General features: G+C 45.9%; 1 protein-coding gene across 1 annotated transcript in view; it reads right to left on the bottom strand.

Annotated features, from left to right (window-relative positions):
• ITPR2 (inositol 1,4,5-trisphosphate receptor type 2) overlaps positions 1-15,266 on the bottom strand; it is a 204,644-nt gene that overhangs the window by 141,956 nt on the left and 47,422 nt on the right. Inside the window, 2 exon segments of the mRNA XM_064154862.1 lie at positions 49-203; positions 8,999-9,043. Of these exon segments, the coding sequence (XP_064010932.1) occupies positions 49-203; positions 8,999-9,043 (200 nt within the window).

Raw genomic sequence — 15,266 nt, 5'->3', positions numbered from 1 at the left:
CAATGCAGCACTATTTTTTCCCCTTTTTTCCTTTTTCTTTTTTTTTACCTTGGAACCAGGCAATCAGCTCTCTGAAGAGTGGTGGCATCCAGTTCAAAGAGAGAAGCAATGTCATTCCCATGCGGCACAGAGACCAAAGTGTACATAATCTTCTCCCCTGCCTGGCGCTTCTTCTTTGAAGCAGGAAGGTCGCCGTCTCTCTGCTGATTAGGCACAAGGGTTATTTGCTTGCATCAGGGCCTATTACAAACTCTCCAATTACCTCCTGGACAAGGAACACATCTGAGCTGTACCTTTTTTTCTCATACTCTAATAAGGACACAGAGGGTGCACTTTGCCCCAGGCACACTGGGTCTCAGCAGTCATTACAGCAGCTGCGGAGAGCTTGTAGGACTGTGTACACCTACAGCTTCAAACAGCCTGCAGGAGCTGCAGACCTTGCACTCCCAACAAATGTAACCACACAATGCTGGTTTTGAAAGGGGCAAAGATAAAAGAGTTACTGAAAACTGGATTATTTTAAAAGAGGGAGGGGACTAGGAAAGTAAGGCATTTGCCTAAATGCACTGTTGTTTGATTTTCTCCCTCTCACATGGTCTGAATCATGGCAGTGCACTTGTGAAACAATAAGAGATGGAATATCCACTCCACTAAATTCTCCTTGGAAGGCACCAGCTAGATTGCCTTAGAAGTGATAGCAGAAGGCTGACCATGCATTGGAGGCTGGATCCAACACAGCTCTGAACTTGCCCATTGCAACTGGAGAAGCTCCTTCCCTTCAAGAAGCCTAGCCTTCAGCTGATGTCTGCAAAGTTGTGTTAGCGGCTCACAAGAGGTGCGGGGAATCTGGAGTGGCCATTCTCCTCCCACCATCTGTTGAATGCCCATGGGAATTTTGTGATCCAGCACCACTAAGCAGTCATCTTCATCTTTTGTTTCCTACATGCCTTAGCCTTCACAGCGTCCAAATGCTGCCTTACCTAAGCACCTGTCTGTGCTTGAAGGAGTAATTCAGAGTGGGTGCATGTAACCACATGGCAACCAACAGAATTACCAGCACAAGTAAAAGCTGCTCCTCCAAGGTGTTTTACACAAATTACAAAAGGCTAAGAACCAATTAAAAGGCTGCCAGCCTAGGGCACACCCTTCACATAGACAATACAGATCACAGAGGAAGAGGAATGAAGAAAGCCAAAGGAAAAAAAAAAATCAAGCCCTGCAAACCTGGAATACATTTGCACTGATTTCTAACACACCCCTGGGAAGAGAAGGACACAGCAATGTAAAGAGACTTGGGTTACATTTAGTGACTTGATTAAAACCAAACTGTGAGAGGTAATCAAGGGCAAAGCTTTGATTATTGCCAACTGAGATCGAGCAACAAAATCAAGGGCGAGTACAACTACAGGAGAAGCAGCTAGTGATCATCTCATTTCTAGGCACTTCTTGAATCCTTCTAACATAACCCATTTTGTCACTATAATGTCTAAAAAACATCACAGAATCGTTTGGGCTGGAAAAGACCTTTTAAAATCACCCAGTCCAGCCATTCTCCAACTCTGCCAAGGCTGGAGCTGAACCATGGCCCTCAGCACCACGTCTCTGCCTCTGTGAAACATCTCCAGGGATGGGAATTCAGCCACCTCTCTGGGCAATCTTCTCTAAAGTTTTTCTTAGGCTCATCTAGTCATTGAGTTTTAAAGTGGGAATTTGCCGAAACAAGGGACTCACATCTCCTGTGTCTCATGCAGCAGCCCTCAAATGCTACCATATCCTACACCCAAACCCCCAAAATATTAAACAAAACCACACAAAGAAACTTAACCTGTATGCAAGGATTGAGAAAACAGCTTAATTTTTGGTGATTTCTGTACATATTCTGGCTTATATAGTCAGGATTAGACCCAGACCAGAAGGGCAAGCAAACTGTGAGAGAATCTTCTTCAGAGCTTCACAGGTGTTGGTCAGAGTCTAACACCAAATTAAAATCTACTTCCTACATTCTCAAATGAAGCAGACAACTGGAAAGCTAGCTTAAATGTCAAGAAGTCTGTAAAGGGGTGGGGAGCACAGGATAGGTTAAGCCAGTATCCACACTTCTGGGTACTTCTCATATCTTACATTCAAATTTAGCTATGGTTTTCCAGCACACTTTGTAATTTTATGCCTTTCCCTGCTCCCCCCGCCCCAGGACTCTGGGGAAAATACAGACCAAAACATGAGCCTGTGTCCTGCTGTGTCATGAAGAAGTGTTTGTGCTTGCTCTCGATTTCTGACCACCCCTGTGGGTCACTGTGAGCACCTACAGGTGCTGGGAGGCAAAGGCAAAGTCTCATCATGCTTTAGTAGTTCACTCCAACATTGTCTCTGTGGAGTTCAGCCTTCAGTCTGGGGCTGCCTCCATCCTCTCACTAGTCTCCCCAGCAACTGCACAGATGCAGTAGAGCAATGGACTTAGGTTGTCAGACCAAACTCCTGCCAACCAGGCTTAGCATCTGTCAAATCAGACCTAGCATATGAACAGGAGCTGATTTCCACTCTAGAAAGTCAGTCCACTTCAGAGAGCAAGACAGTGTCTGCAGCACTGCTAACTGCAAGGCAATGCTCAGCTGTGCAAAACTGGACCTGCACAAGAACTGTATAACTGTTCCAGACCAGACTTCAGCACAAACCTCAGAATGCTTTTGGAAATGTAATTTTAGGATCTCAACCTGGATTATAGGTGTTAAACACTAAAAAAACAACCCTCAGTTTGAAAGCTCTGAAACAACCCACCCAAGAGAGCGATGGTGATATTGCATATGGCCAGACACACACTTGTGTCTGAATTTCTTTCTGAAAGGAGGTGCAAGGTCTGTGAGAAAGAACCGACACATGTGCCTGTGGAAAGCTTCTTCTGATGAAAGAAATTCAGGAAGCAGCCACCAGAATCTGCCCTTCAGCTAAGCCATCACTGAATCAGCATGTGAGTCTGGAGGAGCATGTGAAATTCAACTATTTCCAGTTAATTAGGTGGTGTGATCAGGTCAGGAGCACTACCTTCCACAGCAGAGGAAAACAAGGTGACATTTACTCAGGTAAGAAACTGGCATATGAGCAGATGGAGCCAGCAAAGCCAGATCCAGCGAACAGAAAGGAGAAACAGAACCAGAAAGGGACTCAGATGCAGAGAGAAGGAAATTCTTCAAGCAATACGAGAAGGAAATTCTTAGATCAACATGAAAAGGAAGTCAGTGAATGGCTTCAGAGATGTTAGTGACACGACCACTGACAGCTAAGGAGGGCACTCTCAGGACAGGAAGGAGATGTGGGTGGACTGCACGCTCACAGTGCAAGAACTGTGGCTAAAACAATATTAGCAAATAGTAAAGTCACCAAGGAAAAAACCTGGTTTGATTGTCTCAAACCCATTAGCAAAGCAGTGACAGGCTGAGCAAGTCAAACCAGGTACGTGTGCAAGGTGCAGAAGGTGAAACCACCTCACTCTGTCATGCCCAAGTTAAAATCACTTCCAAGGACGAAGCTCACATTCAGCTCCACTTTTGCCTGGCAGGAGCTGGACCTGCACCTTCCAAAAGAACGACCCATCCCAAATTCCAGGTAGAACACAGAGCAGACTCAGCCCCTTCTGCTTAACAAATCTAAGTGTCTGCCCAGCCCAAGGGCTGCTAGTCCCTTACTCTGCAGCAGCAAAGCTCACCACTCACCAGAAACAGCTCTGAAGATGCCCCTGCCACAGAGCCACTTGTCTGGGAAAGCAAAGGCTGAGAGGTGAAGGCAGGAATCTGAGCCAGTGAAAGCAAACAGCCCTTTTGGTGAGCAAAGAAATACAGACCCAGGCTCACAGCAAAGTCCGTCATCCTGAGCCAGCAGCACTGCAGTGCATTCCAGTGAGTCAAAGAAGCTCAAGACTCTGGCACAGCCAGCACGCAGTGTTTGCAGTGTGAAGGGCAAATGCGAGGGGAGGCAGCTCCCATCCTACAATCCCAGACAAAATCTCCAGGTGCGGAGTGGTCTTTTTTGGGACTTGTAGCCCGCAGATGACAACCCTTCTCCGTGGGTTAAAACCCATAATGTGACCTCTCCCAAAGCCCCATTATCCACCTCAGCTGGGCACTGCGCTCCATGGAGTTCAGCTTAAGGAGGGGCCTTCCTCTTTCGCCAGGGGAAATTTAGGCTGGAGGTGAGGAGAAAGTTCTTCACTGAGAGAGTCATTGGGCACTGGAATGGGCTGCCCAGGGAGGTGGTGGAGTCGACGTCCCTGGAGCTATTCAAGGCAAGATTGGACATGGCACTTGGTGCCATGGTCTAGCCTTGAGCTCTGTGGTAAAGGGTTGGACTTGATGATCTGTGAGGTATCTTCCAACCCTGATGATACTGTGATAATGCAATACAGAAACACAACAGTGCTGAAATTCCTCTTCTTTTGGGAAGCCCGATCTACAATTCCAATTGGAAGACACCTTGTGGCACAGACAGACCCAGATAATGCCGTGCTCCTGAATGAATGCATTAGACTGCACAAGAGATTTCAGCAGAAATCACATTTAATAGCAGCCAGAGTTCTGAAAATGCCTGTTAAATTCAGTACAATGTGATATCTCAGTGCTAACCCAGTTTAAGAGACTCGCACAGAGTGGCAACATGAACAGAACTCCATAGGTTAGAGGATTTAGAAATCCTGCATGAAAAGAAAGTAGTATAGACGAATGGCCGGCCCTGCTCCTGCTGTTGGCAAAGCCCTGGCAGCCAGCACAGCAGTTAGCCTCCTCCAGCACCTTGGCTGTTGACTCATTTGTGAGTCACCCATTTCCAGCACAGACATCACGTTGCAGCTCTGCTGTCAGGAGCCAGACGTTCTGTAAGGAAGGAGGTACTCGCAGAGCTGACTCAGAGCTGTGTGCACAGCAGGCTGATGTTCCTGTGCTGGCATCTGTGTCTCCTCCCCACAGTCTCCCCAGTGCTCTGACTGCTGGCTTCACAGAAGCAGAGGCTCTGGCACTTTAAGGCCGAAGATCCTTTTCTTTTTTCTTTGAAAAATTTCCAGGCTGTTTATTGACAGGTTAGTTCCTAACCAAGCCTTTAAAAAACCCCACAATAAATGTCCCAAGATTATTCAATTTGTTTAAACTGCATCACCAGTGCCTCACATAACAAAATTTTAATTAAACTTAGTTGATGGAAGGTAAAATAAAATTTAAAGAACCTTTAATTCACAGTGTTTATCAGGGAAAAAAATCACCTGGCTTGGAAGCCAGAAAGAAAACTGAACTGTAGACTTGTTTAGAATTAATAAGTATAGATAAACAGAAGTCAAAGAAGATACCTCAAACTGCACCTAGCAGTCCGTGACCAAGGGAGGTTCTCCTCCACCTCTGCTCTGCCCTGCAAAGTCCACACCTGGATTATTGTCTCCAGTTCCAGGCCCTGCAGTTCCAGAGGAGAGGCTGAGACCTGAGGCTCTTTAGGCTGGAGAAGAACAGCCTGAGAAGGGATCTGATCAATAGCTAAAGGGTGGGGGGCAAGAGGATGGGAGTGAACTCTTTTCAATGACGCCCAGTGGCAGGACAAGGGGCAATGGGCTTAAATGGCAACTGAGGAGGTTTCACTTAACCATGGAGAAAAAATTCTTTGGTGTGAGGGTGCTGAAGCCCTGGAGCAGGCTTACCATAGGGGCTGTGGCATCTCCTTCTCTGGAGAGAATCCAAACCCACTTGGATGTGCAACCTGCTCTAGGCAAACCTGCTTTGGCGGGGTGTTGGACTGGATGATCTACCGAGGTCCCTTCCAACCCCCCTCAGTCTGAGATTTTGTGATTCTGTAACTGTCCAACCTCTTTTTAAGAAAAGGAAATGCATACCAGTCTCCATCCTAATAAAAATCTCACCAGTAAGACCCAGGTTGGAGGTGTTTAGGGTTAACACTCTCACGGAAGGCAGACAAATGCATTTGAGGCACCTATCACAAGATGGCCTTTGAGACAAAGGTGATTACAAACACCAGGTTCCCAGCTGCTCTTGCCACTTCCTCAGTGCTTATAGTGCCCTTCTGGATGCTGTCCATTTCTCTAATTAGAAAGAGTAAGCTACTTTCCAGCACAAAACACACCCAGCTTTGATTTAGTGGGAACCGTAACACAGAGCACTGCATTTTGATGCCCAGTAGGGCAGAAACAGCCTTAGTAGAGCTAGATAATGGTTAGACTCAATGACCTTAAAGGTCTTTTCCATCCAAAACAATTCCATGATCTCCTCAACTTCAAGAGGTGAAGCAAGCTTGGTTGTTTTTCTGTTTTGTTTTTTTTTTAATGAGGCCTTTAATCCACAGAAAGGTCTTCCCAGCTACATGTAAATAAATAAACCTTCTGGAGCTTAGAAGTGAGAAGGAAAAAAAACAAAACACCTAGATGACATGAATCACCTCACTGTAAGGCCAGATTTTACCAGAATCCCAAGCAGTGTTTAACTAGACAGCCTGGCTGCAATCTTGAGCAGCAGCCCATAAATGCATAATGAGCTGCATTCCAAATGCAGCCTTAACACTTGGGAGCAAAACTCCCAGCAACATCCAGAAATATTTATGTTCTCTGAAGCCAAAATCCTGCCAGACTTTCCAGTCTCTTAAAGCAAGGCAGAAAAGAGGCACTTAGGCAGAATCCAGGTGCCCATGTCCACTGTTGCACCAGCTCTGCTTCTCAAGATTCAGTTGCCTAAGCAACTGCACTCGGGGCTTGTAACCCAAGCAGGGAGCGTGCAGGAGAAGCCCTGCCACATGTTTGGGAGGTGAAGGCTGGCATGACATGCACAGAGGGCTGTGCTGCCCTCCAAACCCAGAGAGCTTTTTAGCCACAGACTAGCAGAGAGGAGCAAACCACAGGCTGCAAGCTCAACTTTCCCCTTCAGTTGAAAAGACTCAACAATGCATTTCCTACTGTCCTGCTACCCAGGGGTCAAATTTTGCTGGGGTATGTCCACTCCCAGCTGCCTCTCTACTGCAGGTTTCCTTCACAGGCAATGCTTCAGAAAGAACTGCTGCAGTCAGGCAGTCAGCTGACAGAAGGAACAGGAGCAGCACCTGCGTGCTCCAGGCTGTGTGTGCCTTGGATGCCAGGCCGCCAGAAAACTCCAAACGTGAGATTCTTGTACTTGTGAGGGAAGACTCAAAACACTGCATCATGGTAACAGAGAAGAAATTCCTGCACAGCAACGTGAAGCTTATTTCCTGGGTTGCTCAAAGCCAGAGTGAAGGCTTAAAGCAGCCATTGCTGACTCATGCTGTTTCCAACGAGACCAGATAACTATCCTAGACTTGTCCTCATAGATCTCTGGGCCACCGCAGCACCTAGATTGTGGTGTGTGTATATTCTCACTTTCATTCAACAGGATACAAGTTTACAAGATTGCTCTACAAACGGCACTGAAACATCTTAATTAGTGAACAGTGTGGAGATCAGACTGAGAAGTGCCACCACGACGCGCACGACAGTGTTGCTCCAGAGGCGCAGATGCTAGAGCAGAACTGCAGTGTCACCAGGCAAGCACTGCACACTGGAATATTACAGAATTTATTTCAGCCCCTATTCAAAAGCTCCAACTGCCCCGGGCCAATCCAACACAAAAGAGAAACAAGTGGTGGCACCTCTGTGTGTTCCCTAGAGAGAATTCTCATTTCTCTGGACAGCTCAGCTAGCACTGCTCTGGTACCGTCAGCACCGAACACCAGGCAGGATGGAAAACCGCGGCTGCTGACTCCTGCACAAGCCTCCGCTTATTAAAACCTCAGTGCTGAAGGCATGTGATTGTGTAACAAACTTGGCTTTCGTTGCACAAGATATAAAAGATTCTTCCCCAGGCAGAGGGAAAACTGGGAAATGTGTCCTCTACAAGAACAAAAGCCAGAAGGCAAACAGAAAGAGGTGGAACTGAATTGTCTCGAAGGTGGTCTCAGCATTTGCAAGGCAATTTCATTCATCTGACAGAGGAACGATTCTTTTTTTGGCTGTTTGTCTCAGTAACAATAAGACTCCCCCAGGGTTTGAATTCCCTTTTCTTCACACGCTATGAACTCCAGCATGAGGCCTTGCCTCATTAGTCAGAATTAGCCAGCATGCCTTTTTTGCCTCCTAGGCAAAGGGCATAAGGCTTTGGTCCAACCTACCCACGCTGCAGAAGGACAACTCAGATCTTGTGAAGATGCCATGCTAGAGTTGCCTGAAATGTGGCAAGGCTCAGAGTCAGCCTGTGCCTGAGAATCTGCCTGCATGAACTTGGTACAGGCAGTGCAGAGTCTCAGCATATTCTTAGACTTGGGCTCACAGCTGCCTGACAAGCATATCCCCACAACCAGAGCCTCTGAATTGGTATTGGCACAGAACTAACCAGACTTGCCTGTCTCTTTTTCTTGCTAAAGAGGATGCTGGGTTTTGCCATGAAGAAATACATCTGATTTGAGGAGAATTGATACATTTCTTGCCTCCAGTCACCAAGCAGAACAGCTTCCACTAATGCCAGTTTGATGCAGAGTCCAAATGTTTCCTACCATTTGCCTTACACGAGGGAAAAGTTTCTGCAGTGCCAGTTACGAGCTTCACAGGAGAGAGAAAAGAGTCCAGAGGCATTAACACATCAGTAAAATGAAAGCTATGAAGGACCTTCATTTATAGCTAGATGGGTGTTAGTCTCTTCTGCCTAAGTGACAGGGTGAGAGGAAATGTCCTCAATTTGCACCAGAGGCGGTTTAGGTTGGACATTAGAAGAAGCTTCCTCCTGAAAAGGTTCTCAAGCACTGGAACAGACTTGCCCAGGAAGGTGTTTCAAAGAGGCAAAGATGTGGTGCTGAGTGACATGGTTTAGCCCCAGCCTTGTTAGAGTTAGAGGGTGGTTGGACTCAATAATCTTGGAGGTGTTTTCCAACCAAAATGTTTCTGTGATTCTGTGTTGGGCTATATTGGGTTAAGGATACAGTATTTCCCAGATTACATGAAACAAATTCCACTTACCAAAGCCTTCCTTTCATTTTTACTCTCTGGATAGTGTGGGTTAAGCTAGAAAAGAAAAGAAGTCAAATACTATCTTGACAGGTTTTAGACATTTCAGAACTGAAGAAGCAGATTTGACTCAGTTCTATGTGTTCCCTTGCAAAAGCAGTGTGGAGCATTTAGAAGCAGTACGAGAACGAGGGTACAAGAATTCCTGATCCAGTTTCTGAGTAACTGCTCAAGTCACTTTTAAAAAGCGTGTCTTACAATCGGGCTTGGTCTCAAAAAACCAAACCCAGAAGAGTGATGAAAAAGGCCCAGACAGCAGGTTACAGACACCCACATCCATACACACACCACCGCTTCCAGGACTGACCTTGGGCAGGTACAGTGAGATAACAACTGAGTGCTTCATGTCTGCTGAGGTCTTACAGGCAGGCAGTGAACTCACAGTAAATACATCTTTGAAACAGCAATGGCAATGACACTAGAGTCTTGAACTACATTCTGATTCTCTTTAACTATATTCTGATTCTCTTTTCACTCTAGTTGATTGGACAGGGCTGGATGATAGGATGGACTGGATGATCTTGGACGTCTCTTCCAACTTGGTTGATTCTATGATTCTCTTTAACCATTATTAATGGGGGATAATATTTTCTATGCCATACCCAGAACATCAAGCATTAATTAATGACTAAAGCAGTATGAGAAGTTTGGATAAAGACATTCCATGCTAACAAGTGCAAAGCATTACTATTTAACAGTGTTTAATGTGATTTCACTTCTTAGAAAGGAAATATGTAGGCTAGAGGATGAGGGATTACGTAGGTGGAGAGATGCTCAAATAAACATATACACCCACACCCATGAAACCTTCCAAGATTTGACTTACATAATGAAACAGCTTTGCCTCAATATTTACCGTGCTCCCTGACACAGGATATGCCATCCCAGTGCCCCAATTGCTGAAGTGTCATTGTTAGTCATGTAAGGTAATGCAGCTCCTAAGCAAGCAACGGCACGCGTGCAGCTCACAGATAAGTAGCCACCCTCCCGGCTGGAACTGAGCATTGCCAGCGTGCCAAAACCAGAAGTGAATTGCACGGGGCAAGCTGAGCAAACCCAGCAGAACCTTTCGCTGTCACACGATCATGCATCTACTACCACACAGGCAACTCCTGTAAAGAGGCTTTCCTATGCACAGAAGGCTTGCATTAATACTGTGTCCTTTATGCCCCTTCACTCGAGAAAAGACAGCTCCCTCCACACCACCACCCTGAGGGAAAGAGCAAAACCTTTCTGGTACTTCTAAAATAGCTGAAAATCCCCTTCCTCTGCCCTGGTGTGCTAACACAGAAGTGACCGGCAGTTTATGCTCCTGTCTTCAGTGTTTAGCCGCTGTGCTCCTCCAACAAATCTAACTCGGAGAGCCTGCTTTCCTCCCTGCACCAGTACCTACCCCAAAGCCCACATTTTGCTCCTCTGTGGCTTTCTAACAGTCTCCCAGCCCCAACTGCTGCCTCCTTGTTGTACAACAGCAGCGACAGGAAATGGACACCTCACAGCAGGTGGCTGGAAGGTACACGTGCACATCTGTATGCATACACACACACACAACTCTTTTCATACAGCTTTGGGCTCTTCCTAAGTTCTCACATTTCTTTCAGCATCATCTTTGTTCATCTGACGCCTTAAAGTAATTCCAGTTGCCCACTCTAACAGCTACGCTGAGCTCTACCTTTGGTCCTCCATGAAGAACAGAGAAAATCATCAGGCAGCTCTCCTTAGTCACAGCCAGACACAGCAGCCTTCCAGCTTAGAGGCAGAGAAGGTGCAGGAAGCTTAATTTCTACCCTGCCTGCAGATTCTGTGGGTTGTAAGCCATCAAGAACAACGCTGGGTCATTTTGGGCTTGCTACCAGACTCAGCGCTGAGGACTCAGTCTTCACATGAACAAATCTATGACGCTCCACTGAAGAGCCTGAGCAAAGGCAGTTGTCTACCGAGCAAGAATTTGGCTTTGAATTCTGCTGTTCTTCAGCTGCTTGTTTTCACTTCAGTGATGCTTCTAAAAAACGTACAGCATCAACAGGTGAAACTAGAAAACTCTCCTGCACTTCTTCTGCCCACTTCAGAATAGCTAAACAAATGTCCTCACATCTCCAAAACAGTTCAGACTGAGGCTGAGACAGAAAGCTCAAATGAAAACTAACATCTCTAATGATGTTTTTCCTTGCCCCACTGTAACACAAATAATAAACCCAAAAAGATGTTTAGAGAAGGTGCAGAGATGCTGACCTTAAACCACAAACATGGTGGCATGATGGTTTAGGGCTGATGTTCATGGCCTCATTTTCAGCTGTGCTGAGCAGCTGCCACTTCAGGGCCACTCACCTGTCCTGAGTCCTTTCCAACACCCAAGTAAAGCAGGATGAGCAAAGTGACAGTCTTACCACTCCAAAACCTCTTGCTCTTCCTGACTTCTGTAAGATCACTCCCACCTTCTTCAACAGGCCTCCGAAACAAAAGAATCCTTGAAATTAACAGCTTTACTTTTTTTCCTTTGTTGCCGATGAAATCAAGTAGAACTCTTTGCAGGTGTTAAGAAAGTAAGACTATGATGCTAATTAGTAAGAAGTTGTTCTGCTCAAGAGTAGAATCTCAGGAGTTTCAGCCATGTTAAAGCCTAACATACGGAGACCTTTAAGATATAACTGACTTTAATTCTATTGTTTAGCATCTTCCCGTGGTGAGATGTCCTCTGCAGTCTAAAGCCTTAATTCTGAACCTCAGTCTATACTGTGGGCAGCTTGACATTTCATCTCTACACCCAATGCTGCTTTCCTGCGCAGAAAGCACCCAAGCAGGATATTTTCAGACCCTCAATTAAGGAGGAGAGAGAGAGCAGCTTGGAGAAACACTCATGTTGATCTTGATTAAATTTTATTCACTAGGTAAAGAGTATTTGAAACAACTTGTCAGAGGAAGATTTAGATTGCAACATTTCAGCTAAATGAGCATTTTAATGCCTTGGTTAAAGCCTGCATTTATGAAGGGAACCCTGGCAGCCAAAGAATAAAAGAATCTAACTCAACACATGTAATCAGTTCCCATCTAATTGGATAACCAGCCTGTTAACATGTTACCCAATCAACAAGAGCAAGAGTTTTCAGGCCAAAAGAGAGAAAATCCACTTCTTGGATCTTTAATTTTATTAGGCTCTCTGTTAATGTCCTAGTGATTTGTTTTCACTGCATCCAAAGGACTTTCGCACAGTTTCAAAGACCGCAAAGGCGTTCTAAGGACTTCTGCTGTCTTGTTACCTGGAGAAAGACTGCCTGTGACTCCACCCCAACAAACTGCAGTCTGCACCAGCACAAAGCTCCTGACCAGCTTCAGGAGGGGGAAATTAAAAAGTCTTAAGTCTTCAGAGGTCTTACAGATCAGGATTGCTTTTTGCTGATGAATGGTGCCTTAGCAGAGCAGATGAGAGGTGTTCGTGTGTGCTTCTGTCTTTTCAGGAGGCACAGGCAGCTTTAAGGGTATAGAGACAGCCAGCCCTGCCTGGGGAGAACTGGTACCAGACTGACCCAGAAACATTTAGGGATCTGGAATCCTCACCAAGATTCATTAACTGTGTAAACAATAAGAGATTGTAACTGTGAGCTTGAGAAGGAAGTAGTTAAGAGCAGCAAACTGGTTTAGCCTGACTCTATGGCCAGTCTGTCTCATCAGCCATGTCAGGCAGCCTAGAGAGCATGCACAAAGAATTGCAGATAAAGGCCATGGAGAGGAAGAGGATGGATGCCACAAACCACCAGAGGACCCCCACAGCACATAACAGGTATGGATGTAGGAGTTTGCCTGTGTAAGGAATTCCATGAGCCAATATGAATATGGCAGTCACTGCTTAGAGCAGTGGTGATGATTTCTGAGATGCAAGCAGACATCCTCTGAGCCTTGCTGCCTTTGGCTCACTCAGGTGGAGTGATCCCCAACATATCCAGCACCAAAATATGGAGATGCTGCTTCCTAGCACCTCACTGGACTGAGGAACTTTTCTTGCCCTGTTCAGTAACAGAATCACCTGCTAGCCAAAACCAGGGAAGACCAGCAGCTCTGACACTTTCCTGACCCAGGTATTTGCCGTGTCATAGGAAAACGAAATCCAAACCAACACCACCATCACAGCCACCAAACCAACAAACCCTGTGCATGTACAAACTCCCAACTCAAAAAAAAGAAGTCTCCTAAGCCTCCATCGAGCATCAAAAAATAAAGAGGCATGAATATAACTGAATAGAGGCTTAAGAAATAGAAATACTAAGCAAAAATCCAATGCACAAAGATCAGAGCACACATCCACATGTGCTGTTTTGAGCTAGACAGAAGTGTGGTACCAGCAGACGTTGGCTGTTTAATAACAGAAGCAGGTCTTATGATTACCTAATGACAACGACTGATGCATCAATGGCTCCACACTTCCCCTCCTCCTTAGACTCTTGCACACACAAACGGGATTCATGCAGGCTTGGAAAAGCCAAGCCGAGGACAGAGCACTGCTGCAAACCAGCTGGCTGTGGGACACCATCCTTCTGCCAAGACCTCTGAAGGTATTTGCATGTCAATAGATGCCAATGTAGTTCCTAACTACCACCAAAGTGAAAGCAAGGCAGGCCAAGAATTTTTGCTGCAATATCAAGGTTCTTAAAAACCTTGGAGAATCTAGGTTTGGATTTTGCTAATTGGACATCTTCTAAATGCTCTCACTGTGAAACAACACATTCAGGGGGCTGTGGAACCGGTCAGACTGCCTCGGCAAATCAGTAACATATCCTCCTTCTCTTCCACTCCCTGGAGCTCTTCCACCTCTTCACACATAGCTGTGAATTAGCCTTCACTCCTCACAGAGCTCTAAACAAATCCACACTCCTCCTAGGAGAGAAAAACAGAAGTAGGGCTTACGATACACAGTTCACTCTGCCATCTTGGCAGGGCCTTTTTCTTGCAAGAACCTTTAATCACCGAGCACAACAGACACAAACTCATCCGAGTGATGTGTTAGCATTTACAGGAGAGGCTGTGAAAGCACCACTCGGGTGAAAGACGCTGCTGCAGGTGCAGGGGGGTCCCAGCAGCACCATCACAACCAGCACCGGTGGTGAATGCTGCCATCTGCTGGGCCCTTCGCCCATTGCAAATCGGTGTTGGGCAGCAAAATCCTGGCACTTTCCGGTTAAGCGAGGCCCTCTCCACCCAGCTGTCTGCCACAGTTTCTGCAGGCAGGAGGAGCCGCGGAGCATTCACCACCCTGCTTTCCTCCTGTGCATGAGCTGGTATGATCCGCAGGTTAATAAATCTTTCTGCAAAGGCTTGCTTCCATGTCACCCTAAGAAATAACACTGCAAACAGGGATCCCTCTTTGCTTCCTGAGCACAGAAGTTCACCGTCAGTGGTCAGTTTCCAAGAACTGGCTACAGAAGGGCTTCAGTTATGGCCTTCGAATTGCCTCCACATAACATTCCAACTGCCTCAGCAAAACATTCTACGCAGCACTTCAGTTTTCACAAAGTTCACAAAAATGAAAGAAAAAGAAGTACATGGAAATACAGGGAAAGCTTCTCCAGGGCTCACAGAATCACAGAATGCCAAGGGCTGGGACCTTGAAAGCTGCCAGCACAGGACACCCATACACATCACACAGGAACTCATCCAGGCAGGTCTTGAATATCTCCGGAGAGGAGACTCCACAACCCCCCTGAGCAGCCTGTGCCAGTGCTCTGTTATCCTCACAGTGAAGAAACTTTTCCTCACCTTTACATGGAACTTTCTATGCCTCAGCTTCCACCCATTGCCCCTTGAAGGGCATTGCTCCAAGGGGTTAATCCTGCTTTATAACATCAAGTTTAAGAACTCATTTCCCTTTCACTTTTTTTTTTAATCTGAGGATACTATCGCTCACATAGATATGCAGTTTTCATTCCAACCCCATGAAATGTTTTGGTTTCTATTCTTGTGTCAGCCAGTCCCACTCCTTTACTGCATCCTCTTCAGAAAGCAGGAGAGTATTGCCCAGTGTCAATGTTAACTTGAACATGCACTCAGCCCCCTTCGCTGTGATCCATTCTCCAGTGATTACAACAGGATTACATTTATTATGAACAGTATGGCTCTGCCCACTCACATAAAAGCATATTATGATGATGTATATCATATGGCAGGTGAATTTTTTTAACACTGAGACGTAACAGAAATCCATTTAGAAGAATATTAAACCAAGATTAAC

Source organism: Pogoniulus pusillus, chromosome 15 (genome assembly GCF_015220805.1).
Source record: "Pogoniulus pusillus isolate bPogPus1 chromosome 15, bPogPus1.pri, whole genome shotgun sequence".
NCBI classification, from domain to species: domain Eukaryota; kingdom Metazoa; phylum Chordata; class Aves; order Piciformes; family Lybiidae; genus Pogoniulus; species Pogoniulus pusillus.
The sequence above is the reverse complement of the archived record's forward strand: the minus strand, read 5'-3'. Positions and strand labels throughout refer to the sequence as shown.